The sequence below is a fragment of the Idiotropiscis lumnitzeri genome, chromosome 11 (genome assembly GCF_059441095.1).
Source record: "Idiotropiscis lumnitzeri isolate Australia: NSW breed Sydney's pygmy pipehorse chromosome 11, RoL_Ilum_1.0, whole genome shotgun sequence".
NCBI lineage: Eukaryota > Metazoa > Chordata > Actinopteri > Syngnathiformes > Syngnathidae > Idiotropiscis > Idiotropiscis lumnitzeri.
In genome coordinates, this window is record NC_142401.1 from 16024603 (window position 1) to 16038827 (window position 14225).

Consider the following 14225-nt stretch of genomic DNA (forward strand, 5'->3'; position numbering starts at 1 on the left):
ATGGTTGATGATCCGACCGGCTATGAATTTTAAAAGGTCTTTAACTGTAGTTTGCATTGCTAATGAGTTTCTTTGTTACATCCATCAAGATTTATTCCTGAAAAAAGTGGCGGGAAGTAACTAAGTAAAAATACTTAAGTAGATTTTTTTTAATGATTGTAAAGAGGTGTATTAGTAGTGCCCATTGAATGGGTAATGTCCATATCTATAAAGGCACCATCTTTAGCGTAAAATGCTGCCATCTCAGCAAAATCATTTTTCATCAAGACAACACAAAGCAACATTCTGTATGTTATAACAGCATGGCTTTGTCGTAAGAGTGGGAATACTAGACTGGCCTGCCAGCACTCAAGTCCTTTCTCCCATTGAAAATGCAAAGCACAAAATATGACAATGGAGACTAACTATTAAATCATTGTATTGTGTTTTTTTTATTTACGTTTTACAACACTTCATTGGAAATGGGGTTTGTACACGGTGTGAGTACACTGCGAAAAGGATGCAAGTCACAAATTAGAGCACTATTTATCGAAACCTCACAAGCTGGGAAATTTACTGCCCAAAACTGCAATGTTCGCCATCTTACCAGCAATCTAAAATCTTTCACAAGCATTTTAAGCACCGCATGTCATGAGGCGCCCAATCAATAAGCCACTTATGACCCAGACATTTGTTTTTCAGTGCAATTACATGTCGTGTTTGTTGAACAAGACAAAGGATGGACGGCTAAGCCTTCACTGGCGGACATCTGTTGCACGCCCCAAAAGTTAAACGCCAACTCAAACTCAGACCCACAGGCTCTAAAAGATGCACTGTAGCTTACAAGCCTCGATTTTCAACATTTCACAGAACTGACAGATGACAAGTGTTTTGTTGCTATGCCTCCGCAGATCCGAGTGGACGGTTCACCGGACTCAGGAGTGTTGTACGAGACAGTGACTGTGACGAAGGACAATGGCCCTCTCCTGCGCGACATGGCCTTCTCCCTGGATAAGAACTCACTATATGTCATGTCTGACAATCAGGTGAGGCAAAAACAGCTGGAAACTATTTGGATTGAAACCCAAGTCCTTGACAAACAAGCTGCAACACATCTTTAAAGGAGTTTACTTGAATGAAAAAATGAGTGAAATTTCAACCTCTGCGGTGCCCCACGGAGGAACTCACTTGAATATGCCACAACAACTAAAGCAGTGGCGGGTACCGAGTCTTGCAAAACCTTTTACTGTTCCATAAAGTTCTTTACACACTGTACGCTGCAGTGCACGTTGACGTAACTGAAGAGGGAGTCCGATATTTTGGTGGCCTTCGATTTTAAAGCTTTTTTGTCAACACCTTCCAATTCTGGGAGGGCATTTTCATTTACTCCAAAAAATGTAGTGCACAGACCTCCTTCATCATTTCGTTTTCCGACGACTGAAGACTAATCATCTTATTTGGTACTTTAACATGCCGGAAAAGCTCACCTATTTTTTGCAAGCCTGTATCCTGGTGAAACTGTATCGTACATTTAGAACATGACCATGGAATCAGTAACTACTAAATATTGGCCCCCAGGAAAGACAAATCAACCGCCAACACTAGGTTCAGCGATCCACATGAAATTTTGTTATAATGTCTAACATGGATAAGACACGTGAAAAAGCCTAAAGGACCCATGCTTGACATTGAACCTCTAGTTGACCATTTGAGATTAAAGGAGCAATTTTAGGTGACTTCCAGGGCACATACTTTGATTAACTCCATCCATTATCTGTACCGCTTCTCCCCACGCGGGTCGCGGGGGGCGCTGGAGCCTATACCAGCTGTCTTCGGGCAGTAGGCACGGGAGAACATGCAAACTCCACACAGGAAGGACAAAGCCGGAATCAAACCCACGACCACTGCGCTGTGAGGACATTGTGCTAACCAGTTGTCCACCGTGCCGTCCAACTTTGACTAACTCCTAGCAGGGAAATTGTCCAAATGAGCCCCAATTGGAACAAGATCTGTCTCTAGACTCATAGACAAAGCTTCATTGTGATGCTTTTTTTCCCTTTTTTGCTTACGGCATCTAATTTTGGTGGAGCACGGTCTCAGATTTTGATCATTTTGACAACATCAGCTTTAAGAGTGCTTAGGCTTGCACCGTCCAACATGGAAGGAGCTTCCTCCAAAAAACACTTGCCCTTGCCAGTCGTGTGGTGAACATTACAAATCAACAGACTAAAACACATCTGGACGGCGGCATACAGAGAGACTGAAAAAAATGGGAATTTATTTACAATCCTACCAGCTGTGGGAAAGATCCACAAACAGGACGCGTTGCAGCAGGAATTGTTAAAGATGCAGGCTGTGTTTAGAGGGATGGGCTGCTGTTCTAATTACTTATCCATGCGGATCGACATAGAGTGCTTGCATCTTTTGTACACAGCACACACACACACACACACACCCACACACAAAATAGTAAACCAGTATAGGCTTTTTCTGTTCGGCTTGAATCACCCTTTGACTTTCCCTCGCTTGGCCCTCCATCACACGGTCGTTTGTTGTTGTTGTAGTCGTCGGACATTGTATATTCCCCACACTCGCTGGAGATAAGAGCGAGCAAGCAGCGGTAATCACTTTCCCTCTGCCATCAAGTGATTATTTGGCGGCTGACTGGCAACGTGAAATGGGATTAGGTACCATAGCAGCCGTGAAAAGCTTCATGAGTGCTTTGGAGTCGCAGAACTGTAGAAGAGGTTCTCAAACATTTTAACTTTGGTCAAGGGATCCCTTACAGAAGAGGCATTTTTCAAAATAATTCCAACGCAAATCAAACATAAGTGTGGCACACTGCAAAATGCAATGCGGATCATTTCTTTTTTGCTTTTCAACATTTTATGAAACATCATCTGCATCGGGAAAGCTTGATATCAATATTTCAGCTATTTATCAACTCTTTTTTTGCCCGTACAAGACGTGTTATTTCGCCATGCGTGCGATATACAACACAAACAAGCTGACAGAGGAGGTTTCATGTCGAAGAATAAATGCGGAATAAACATTTTTAACAAGCCACAATGCATGATTCTGAGAGGAGTGCAAAACAGACCTGCACGACATGATCAGATATGAGTCAATTGTCACATACCTCCACCTACGCTAAACATCACCAGCTAGCCACTTTTTTGTTGCTGGGGTGTTCTAGGATGGGAAAATGAAAAAAAAATAAACGTCACAAACAATAATGCTAATGAATTAAGACCTATAGTTATGAGGAGCGAGTGAGCATGGAAGCTCATGGCTAAATAAGTTAGCTTCCAGTTACTAGCTAGCAGTAGTGACAAACACACCATGCCATTATTCCACAATTCGAGACCACTTACTCAACATTTCAAGACAGAGAATCCATTTAAACCAAATGGCTATGATAACTTAGCAGAACTCAAATGAGCACCGCAAACGCGGGCATTCTTGATCATGTCCGTGGTCCAGTCTGTACTTTTCATAGCCTGCAGCCACGGGCTCCTCTGGTGTTTTTTTTTAAAATGGCTGGTTGCCTCGAGGAATTAAATTAAATGAATTTATTTCAATTGAATTAAATGTTAACCTCTTTCCACTTTGATTTGCACATCCAACAGGTAGGCAGGTATGTTGGTATATTTTTTTTAATTACTCAAAAACTCGAACACAGAGAAAAAACCTGATGTTCCAAGCCCAGCAACATATCTCCGTTCTTTTGCACCAATAATGCAAGCGCACCTTTTGATGACATAAAATGGAAAGGGGTCTGTCGAAAGGCACTAAGCAAATTCAATAAAATTCAATATTCATCCAACGTCGTTAGTTGGATCTTCCACTGACGTTAAGTTTACAAAAGTGCAGTTGGTGTTGCGAATTAAGACATTTGGTCGCTACATTTAGCGATTTTCATGAATATCATCAGCAATATGAGTTTTTTAGGGGGAGCTTTGTCATTGCATTCCAAGTGAAGTGACTCCTCCCCCAGACATTATTGGAGAGCGCAATCTGCAAGCCTGACAACTCTTCCACTCATATTGACCCATGCGTAGCCCCCGTGACTTTTCCAAAAAGTGACTTCACTCAGACGCCAGATTGAGAACAACCGTATAGTCGAGCGTCAAACTGTTTTGAGGCACTTATAGAAGGCATGGAGCTTTTACGTGGAGCGTAAGGCTGCGGATGCCAACTGTATTGTGTCAGCCGCTGTCTTCTAAAACAAATCGAGGCAGCTCTTCCTTCAGCGTGATAGACTGGAAGAGACAAGACATCACTTATTGATGAGCGTCGGTCGTTCAAGGAGCGATGTGGGCTTCCTTGGAGGAGACAGCAACGCAGCACCAACAGTGACACACAACAAGCCAGAAGCTTTCTCTCTCAATATTACAACAACTGTGCAGCCCTCGCCCGTTCAGTCAACTGCACGCTTTCACGCAGGAAGGCTGGAGCCGGAATCGAACCCTATCTTGAAACCCTAACTTTAAAACCCTAAGCTGAAATCCCAACCCTGACTTGAAACCCAACTTGTTAACCCTAACCTTGACTTTAAACACTAATTTGGATTCCTAACTTTGATTTAAAATTGTGTTTTAAAAATCTAAAAGGATTTTGGAATCTTAATTTGTAACCCTGACCATTATTTGAAACGCTATTTATATACCTTGCTTGAAATCCTAACTTTGAAACCCTAAAATTAAATCCTAACCCTTACTTGTTGCACTAATTTGGATCCCCAACTGTGACTCGAAACGCTACTTTGAAAACCAAGCCCTGATTTGAAACCCTTGCTTAAAAACTAAAACTATAATTCAAAACCCTTCTTTGAAACCTTAAGCCTGTCTTGAAAGCCGAACTTTGAAACCCTACGTCTGCTTTTAAAACCCTACTTTGGAACCTTGGCTTGAAGCGTCCCTTTAGAACCCCTAACCCTATGTATGAAAACCAAAATCTTGTTTTTGACCAAAGAAATGAAACCCTAATTTGAAATAACCCTTTTGAAATTCTAACCCTGGTATGAAACCATGAAACCCTAATTTTTAAAACCTGGTTTCAAATTGTACCCTCAATTTTAAACCGTAGTTTGAAAATGTATGCCTGATATGATCCCCTAACTCTTTCCTGCAAATCGAACCCAGAATGAAAACCCCAATTCAAGACGCTCGCCCAGATTTGAAACCCCTTTTGAAATCCTAATCCAGGTATGAAACCTCATTTTTAAAACCTGGTTTGAAACCCTAGACTTGAAACCCTATCCCATCTTTTCCCTTCAGACGCTCCCGCCGCTTGCTTACAGAATCCCCGGGGAGAGCGCCTCACTTCTTGATTCCCCCCCACACTTTTTCCAGCAGAGATGAGAGCTTTTTGGATCCCTGCGAGCCAAACAATGCAGACGTGGAATGAGGAGGGAAGCGCGAGCAGATTTGGCTGAGCTCAGCCGACCCTCGTGGAATAACAATGAGCTCGACCGTCTCCTGCCGAAGGTTCGCTTGATGATGAAGAGCCAACGAGTCAAAAACGTTCGTTGCCAGAGCATCGACGACCGCGAAAAAACATCATCCTGAGAGGATTCTTGATATCCTCACAGCGGTTCAGTTTATCGCCGCGTGCCTCCAGTTTGATCACCTCGAAAAAAGAAAAAAAAACAAGCGCACAATAACCTCGCCGGGTGTCAGTCGGAGTTCTTTGAAATGACGGCTGAATCTTGAAATATCACAGAAGGCACGAAAAAGCACTTCAGGGGTTTTCCAGGGCAATTTCAGAGTACGCTCAGCAAAATGTGAAGTCGGTGGCGTCGAAGTGGCATCCATCGTTTCGTGTCTTCTTCTGTCCGCTATTTCACCCAAGCGCCATAATTCAACGTGTTAGAATCGCGTTAGGGCAGAGAGCCAACAGCTATGGAAACAAATGTTGGATTACAACCAGTACGTATCCGGATATAAAATAAGACAATGGCTATTTGTTTGCAATTTAGCAGACTCACTCAGACGGGAGCACGTAATCGGCTGACGTCATCATGACGAAGAGGTTTTATGTCAATTATGTATTAAATATTTTACAATCCCATCAATAATTTTTGCGCCACAGAGTACTGAGTTTTGACATCTTCACAATAACACGTCTTAAAATTATATTTTTAATCAATTTAGCATTGCTAAAGGACTTTGCTTTTTATTGACGTATTAGTTTATGTACAAATAAAATGTACATTAGTACAAAATGTAAACCATTTTTGTGTAGCACTTTCATATAGAGAATTAAACAAATTCTAAATTATTCTTGCCTGCAAGTAGTACAGTCGGTCTTGACTTGAACCATTTTTAACAACTTGAAAAAGGACTGCCTCCCTCACAAAACATCTTTTCTGTCCTTGCATTTTTACAATCATCTTTTATTGTTTTTAATGGCATAATGGCATTTTTTGTGTCGGTTGTAAATGTCACGGTACATTGGGAAGAATGGGTAAATGTAAACATGAAAGAAAGGCAGGTTGGCCGTATGGGTGGAGAATACAAATGAAAAAAAAAAAATAATACAGATGGAACAATAAACACGTAGTAGTGACTTGCACTCATGGCGAGAAGGAATTCCATTTCCATCGCAGCTATTTAAGTTTAAATTACCAAAGCATGTGATTGCGGTATATATGTGCGTATAAAATATGCCATATTTTGGAGAGAGATCCAATTGCAATAAATTATGATTAATTAAGCTGTGATTAATGCGATTACATTTTTAATCATTTGACAGCCCTAGTTTGAACTGAATATGCTACATTTGGTCAAAATGTATCACAAAACGGTGCAAAAATGGCATTTGCAGTGTGTAGTTGTTTATGCTTTTACGGGATGTGGGTATCAGAATCAGAATCAGAAATCCCTTTATTGTCATTGTACTCAAGTGTGCAACGAGATTAGAGAGCTCCCCTGTCCAGTGCAATACAACAATAATTCAGATAAATATATAAATTAGATAAATAAGAGAATAGTTAGTGCAATAGAAAATAATACTGAATAGGATATATAAAAACACATCACGTTGCTGTTCTGCAAGGTAAGGGTGGTCGTGTTTGTGTGTGAGAGTTTAGAATGGAGATGGCTCTTGGAATGAAACTGTTTCTCAGTCTATTGGTCCTTGATTTGATGCACCTGTAGCGCCTGCCAGAGGGCATCAGGTCGAACAGGTGTGAGTTTGGGTGGGTATTGTCTTTGACGATGTTGAGAGCCCTTCTGAGGCACCGGGCGGTGTAGATGTCCGACAGTGAGGGGAGAGGGCAGCCAATAATCCTTTGCGCTGTTTTGACCGTCCTCTGGAGCCTCACTCTGTCCGCCTCAGTGCAGCCGCTGTACCAGGTGAAGACACAGTACGTCAGCAGGCTCTCAATGGACGAGTGGTAGAAGGCCAGCAGCAGCTTCCTGTCCAGGTTGAATTTCCTGAGGACTCTCAGGAAGTGCAGACGCTGGTGGACCTTCTTTACCACTGCTGTGGTGTTGTGAGTCCAAGAAAGGTCATCGGAGATCTGTACTCCCAGGAACTTGAACGTGTGGACCCTCTCCACACTCACGCCTTCGATGCAGAGGGGGGGGCGGCACCGTCTTGTTCCTCCTGAAGTCGATGACGATCTCCTTTGTTTTTGCAATGTTGAGTTGCAGTCTGTTGTCCTCGCACCAAGCCGTCAGTCTCTGGACCTCCTCTCTGTAGGCTCTGTCGTCAGCAAACTTGACGATGGTGTTGTTACCGTGGGCCGGGCAGTCGTAGGTGTAGAGGGCGTATAGGAGAGGGCTCAGCACGCATCCTTGAGGGGAACCGGTGCTCAGCGTACAGGTGGAGGACGTGTAGGGGCCGAGCAACACAGTCTGGGGTCTGTTGGTCAGAAAGTCCTTAATCCAGATGCGTGTGAGGGCAGGGAGGCCGAGAATGTCCAGTTTGGCGACGAGGATGTCCCGGATGATTGTGTTGAATGCCGAGCTGTAGTCCACAAAGAGCATCCTTGCATAGCTCTGCTGTTGTTCCAGGTGGACCAGCACAACATGCAGAGCAGTGTCGATGGTGCCCTCAGTGGATCTGTTAGCCCGGTATGCAAACTGGTAGGGGTCCAGAGTGGGAGGAAGGCAGTCCCTGATGTGCTGGAGAACCAGCCTCTTGAAGCACTTCATGATGACTGGCGTGAGAGCAACAGTATTGTTGTAAGATGAGTTTCAAATTATATTAAAGTGCTTTGGGATCATCGCTTAGGGCCCAGGCGTCAAACTCAAGGCACGGGGGGCCAGATCTGGCCTACCACATAATTTTTTGTGGCATGTGCTTTAACTTGCAAGACTAACCATTATCCAATATTTCTGATTTCAAAACTAGTCAATTTGTTGTTTATAAATGATGATATGATATGGTGCTTAAACATTGATAAGGTTTCACAGTCACAGCAGCCTTCTGAGAGAAAGTGGAATAATAATGTGGCCTGCGACAAAAAACAGTTTCACATGCCTGGCTCAGGGTATATCTGGCTTTAATCTATTAATATAGGCAATTTGAACCATCTTCAGAGAGGGCCTCCATAATTCGCAAGTTTTTGCAATATACGTCAGGGCTTGGTCCCGAAGGGTTCACTGTATCATGTTTTATACAAGGAGGTATTTGTGCGAAACCCAAGACAGTATCAATAAACTGAAGTGGAAACAGGAAGTCTGTGTCACAAGACGCCAGTTCTCGAATGCAAGGCATCACCAATTACCGTAAAATGATCCAGTCAGGTTGGATAATGACACTTTCCGCACCTTCTGTGTTATTACAGAAACCTAAGACATTTTCATCCTTCTAGACTCTGAATGTGGGGTTTAGAACTGACCCTTAAATTTGGCCACTTTGGAGGCCGCATCAGGAGGGAGGGCTACTGTATAACGCCTTGGGTGATTCTGATCACTTTGATAATGTGGTTTTACTATATTGCAAAAATATATCCCAAAAACAGTGTCTGGTATTTCTTCCACCAATTGTAGACATGCTAACCTTTGTAGCTGATCACAAACATTTATTTTGAGATTGTATCATAGTTCTATATTAATGTTACTTTTAATTTGCCAAAAGCTCTCATAAATGTGATATCGTATTGGAAGTATTGCAACCTCTTGCAGCCTCTTTTTGCACATCCGTCATTTTTCAACAAGGGTTAGGGGAGTGGTCGTTCGAGGGAAAGTTTTAGCGCCGGGGAATGATGTTTTGAAACCTTCCTTCACCTTTAAATTGGTAACCGGCCCATGTATACTTGACAACCAACATTCACTTCTCCCGAAGTTAATGCAGTCTGAAAACTTTTTGACACGGTGCACTGGATGCTGCCTCAAACATCCTCTCATTATCTGATTGCGGGGATACAAAATCTTGCCTCACTGGGTTCTGTGGAAAATGCTGGTGAATAAATCGTGGCTCTCCTGGGACGTCTCTGTTGAAACCCTTTCTAAAAAGTCCTAGACTTTCTTTTTCATTCAACGCAAAACATCCCACTAATTTTAGTTTTTTATTGAGATCTTTAATCAACATGGAGAATTTATCACTTTTACAGACTTGTTGATGTGAGTCTTGTATTGGGTCTTCGAAGAAACATTTTCCCTTGTGGAGGCAGCACTTCATGGGCTACATCCAGTTGACAACTTGTGTGCCGTCTATCAGAAGTGAACGCAGTACATCCAACATCACTCAAGGCATTTCTGCATACAGTTGGACTTTGACATGATAGCAGCGGCGTCATACCTGTGAGAGATGTGGATGTTTGTGCATGATACTGTTTCAGATTGTGTATTTCACTTTAAAGTGGTTCTAGATCTTCCCCTTGCCAAGCACATCATGTCATGAGTGGAATAACTCAGTGTGCGGTCTGTTATTATGTAAATGCCACTGTTCCCTAAGTGTGGGGCGGAAGTGCAGGAGGAATCGCTTGTTAACTGTTAGGCAGAGGTTGGCACGGACTCCGGAGAACACAACTCTTTATTTATTCAAGCGATTAAAAAGTCCATTTTGTCCAATATGTCCCATAATAGCTTCATTTTGGGCCGTGTTCCTCAACTTTGCTTGATTCCCACTTTATGTAAAAAGGGCTTCACTAAAAGCTCATATTGAACATGCATAATGAAATTCAGGAGCAAAAATGTAAAAAAAATAAATAAATGATCCAATAAAAAATACCTTTACAGTAGTGCCTTGGTCTACGAGTTTAATTTGTTATCAGGGTTATAACAATGTAACATCCATCCGATTCAGCTATGGCGCATTGCATTAAGCAAGGGAACGTTCAATAAGGCAAATTACGTGGTTGTTTAAAACACACAAGGAATAATTCTCTCTCTCTTTTTATGTTTAGATGCACCGTAAACTTCAATTGTCAGTGACAATAAACATCTTAAAGATTTTAAAGAATTTTTCACTTCACTATCAGTCAAATTGCTGCTTATTGTGCAGTGAGTTGAGTTGATTTTGCTACCGTCTTCTTAAACTAGGATCTAAAATTTTTCACTTGCAAGTCACAACAACAACAAAAAAAATGGTCCAGCCACGGTTCATATCTCAAGTTACGTCACTTATAAGTCGAGGTACCACCATAAAAGCAACGGTGAAGAAAAGATCTGTAATCGGTTCACATCTATGAGTTTAATGCTGCTCATGCGTACTCAAAGTGGACGACATTACAATGCAGACACTTCCTGTCATGCATGAATGGCGAGTAAGCAAGTGCACCAAGCTCTCTGTTTGTCGCTGCGAGCGGTGAATGTCATACAATACAATGCAACTCTTATTTAAAGAGCGCATTTCACAACAGCTGGATCTGTAACAAAGCGCTTTACATATGGTGTAATATAAATTAAATTAAATTATCTTTCTGATAGATTTCTAGCACTTGGAATGATGCGCCCCTGTATACAAAACCAGCAAGGCACATGCTTATTTTATTTTAATTTCTTATTAATCCCCGGCTGGACGTGCGATGCAAGCAATTTCCTGATGTAAGCAAACACAAATGAAGAGTGCATTAGAGTGTCTCCGGTGCGCTAATAGCATAAGTGGGCCCTCTCTCAGGTCCACGTTGGCAAAATGGATTAGCACCCGCATCCCTCGCACACCCACACACGCACCACGTAACTTTCTCTCTTTTTTTCCAGCAGTTCACAACCCATTTGCTTCATTCCATTAACAAAATGAGTTTGCCTCGTGGGAGGAGTTGAGGGATTTAAACTCCCTGTCTGACGTAGTTGGAATGATAGAGGAATTGTTGCGGTTTGGATCGGCAAAAATGGACAAAATCATCCTGTGAGTCATCGCGCTCAATCATACGATCGGAGAGATTTCCTATTTCATAACACCAATACAAGATAGCTACTGTGTGTGCCCCAAATGTCTTAGGAATTAAAAAGTTGCCTTTTTTCAAGAAAAAAAAAACATTACGGTAAAAGCTTAATATTTTTTAGAGAAAGAAAAACTATAATTTATTGTATAGATGAACCGCGTTAAGTTTGTCTGTGATCACTTTTTAAAATTAACCAACATGATTTAAATTTATTTGGTTGACCTCCAAGCCACAGTTGGAGAACCACTTGTATAAATCATCTGTGGAGGATGAATTAGAATCAATTTATTTTCACGAGGCACAGGGATTCACGCCTGAATCCAAACATCAGAGAAGGCCGTAGCTTTTATTTGCAGAAAGATCCGGAAAGAATAGCGGCTCGGCCTGGACATATGCCGATACCAATCTTCTACTCTGCTGAGTGGATTTTTATGGTGCACCTGGTGTTTTTGCTTCATATCTCCCAGCCCCCACCCCCATTTCCTCTCAGACAACTCAGACCAAACACGTGAATTTGGCAGAGAGGCCACAACACAACACAGCTGAAGAGCGCTCAAATGAATGTGCTGCAGTGAAAATTCAACCATGAAAGCGTTTTCTGTGGTCTATTAAACGGTGCTTACAATTCGAATGCTCTAGGTTGGTCAAAATGAGCTTCCCCGTGGCACACAAAGAGCATTGTTTCTTTGGTTCTCCTCATTGAATGATTGCCGTCATCTTCCAAAACAAGTCCACCTTGAAAAGCTCACTTTTTACAGCGTGTCATTGGCAAGGTCGTGTTGAGTCAAGGGAGAGCTCCCTCGCCCGGGGTTAGGAAAACACTGTGGCTTCACTTTAAGTTACCGTGCAGGCTGTTTTTTTGTTGTCTTCATGGTTACCGCACACAATAAAAGGCAGCCTTAACTTGTCGTCGTACTTGTCAACCATGTAAGCCTGTAGCAGTGTCCTGTGTCCTTTATCCTTAAATAAATCATCTTGTTCTGTGAATGCTGCCAAGGATTTTAGCCCAGTTTATTTTTGCTACGCGTCAAAGCATGAACACAACCTTAAAGGGGAATTTTTACAGAACCCAGGTGCGTCTCTGCAGTGCCGGCTCACACATCAAGTGTGAAATTAAACATACGAGAAAACATTTCCTTACATACTTATGAAAATGTCTGACGTGTTCTGCATTTAATTTATATTATCATGGTCTCTACATCGACATCAGTTTGGCTGGGTGCACATCCAGAGCCACTTTCAAGCAACACCACCTGAAACCACAACCACAGAGGATGCCACCGCAGAGAACATTTATATAGACTGGCAAAGACAACTCAACGTTGTGAAAATATCCCCACAGCTGAAACAAAATGCTGAACATAATCAAGATTAAATATGAAACATAAAACCCAATAAATCATAAATTAATAGAAATAAAGTGAGAAATAAAGTTGTAAATTTAGCATTCAAAATAAGTGTTTTTGTTTTTGTGCCAATAAATATTTTTGCTGATCTGCTATTATGACATTTTCGATAAATATAATATGAAATAGTAGCAAAAAATTGATTAATCATAGCACTCGCTAATTGATTTCCAGCTCATCAGATGATTTTTTTTCTACTTATCTTTCCCAGTAAGCAACAAACAAATCCACAAGCGCATCGATGTCTTCAGAAAAGTGGTGAGGACCAAGAAATTTAATTAAATTGAGTATGTTTCCCCCCCCCCCAACTTTCTGATTTTAGGTGTCCCAGGTTCCCGTGGAGGCCTGCGAGCAGTATGGGATGTGTGCAGAGTGCCTGAGCTCCGGGGACCCTCACTGCGGTTGGTGTGTCCTGTACAACACGTGAGTCGGCATGTGCACAAACACAAACACACACTGTGTCGAAGGCATTAAGGGCGTAACATTGCTATTTAACAAACAGCTAGTGGAACATTCTAAATAAGAGGAAGCATGTGATTTGTGCAGTTTGAGGCGAGACAATTTTTTTAGCGGCAGTCTAAGTTCAGCCAACAATTGATTGTAACCCAACCTACGGCTCTCTCAAACAACAAAAGCACCCAATAAATCCTGGCCCTACACTATAGGTCACTAGTCCCTGCTCTAGGCCTAGGACCAGGAGCAGATATAAAGTGTTTTGGTAACCTCACCACATTGGGGAAAAAAAATACATTTAATTTTAAATGAAAGTGAACAAAAGCATTACAACAATACATATATCTTTGAAAAGCCACAGTATTTAGAAAATAAAACATTATTTATTCATTTAATTTTTTTTCAAGCTCGGCTGGCCCGATTAAAACGATTAACGGGCCGCATGTGGCCCCCGGGCTGTAGTTTGCCCACGCCTGCCTGAGACGTTAGCTATTGACCGGATCCTTGTTGTTAGTTCCAGTCGTTGCACTAGATTTTAGTATTAGTCCTCACCCACAGCTTTTAACCTTGGCCTTAGATCGACTGCATGTCTTGGCCTAAAACAACACTAGTCCTAGCTCTCGTCTTTATCCCTAAAGTGGCCTTTAAACCTAGTCTTGGCCAAATATATTACCAGTAGTCCTAGCCTCACGCCTTGGAATTCACGTCATACAAATCAGAGCCCTGTGCTTTAGATGAGGGGTCTTCAATATGTTCCTCGAAGGCTGCGGTCCTGCCTGCTTTCCATCTCTTTCTGCGCCAACAAACCTGATTCAAATGATCAGATTTGTTATCCAGATTCTGTAGACCTTGCATCCAGATTCTGTAGACCTTGCATATTATCTGTTCATTTGAATCAGGTGTGTTGCAGGGTTGCAGCAGCGAGAGATGGAAATCTGGCAGGACAGCGGCCCTCGTGGAACAGGATTGAAGACTCCTGCCTCAGTACTTGGCTTAACTCCTCTTGTTACACAACTAACCTAGTCCTAGCCTGAGTCTTTGGAACA

At 42.1% G+C, this 14225-nt stretch overlaps 1 protein-coding gene across 1 annotated transcript in view; it reads left to right on the plus strand.

Moving 5' to 3' along the window:
• Positions 1 to 14225, plus strand: part of LOC148327688 (plexin-A2-like) — a 117233-nt gene that overhangs the window by 40110 nt on the left and 62898 nt on the right. The window contains exons 4-5 of the mRNA XM_088308482.1: positions 891 to 1025; positions 13049 to 13149. Of these exons, the coding sequence (XP_088164608.1) occupies positions 891 to 1025; positions 13049 to 13149 (236 nt within the window). The remainder of the gene's footprint in view (positions 1 to 890; positions 1026 to 13048; positions 13150 to 14225) is intronic.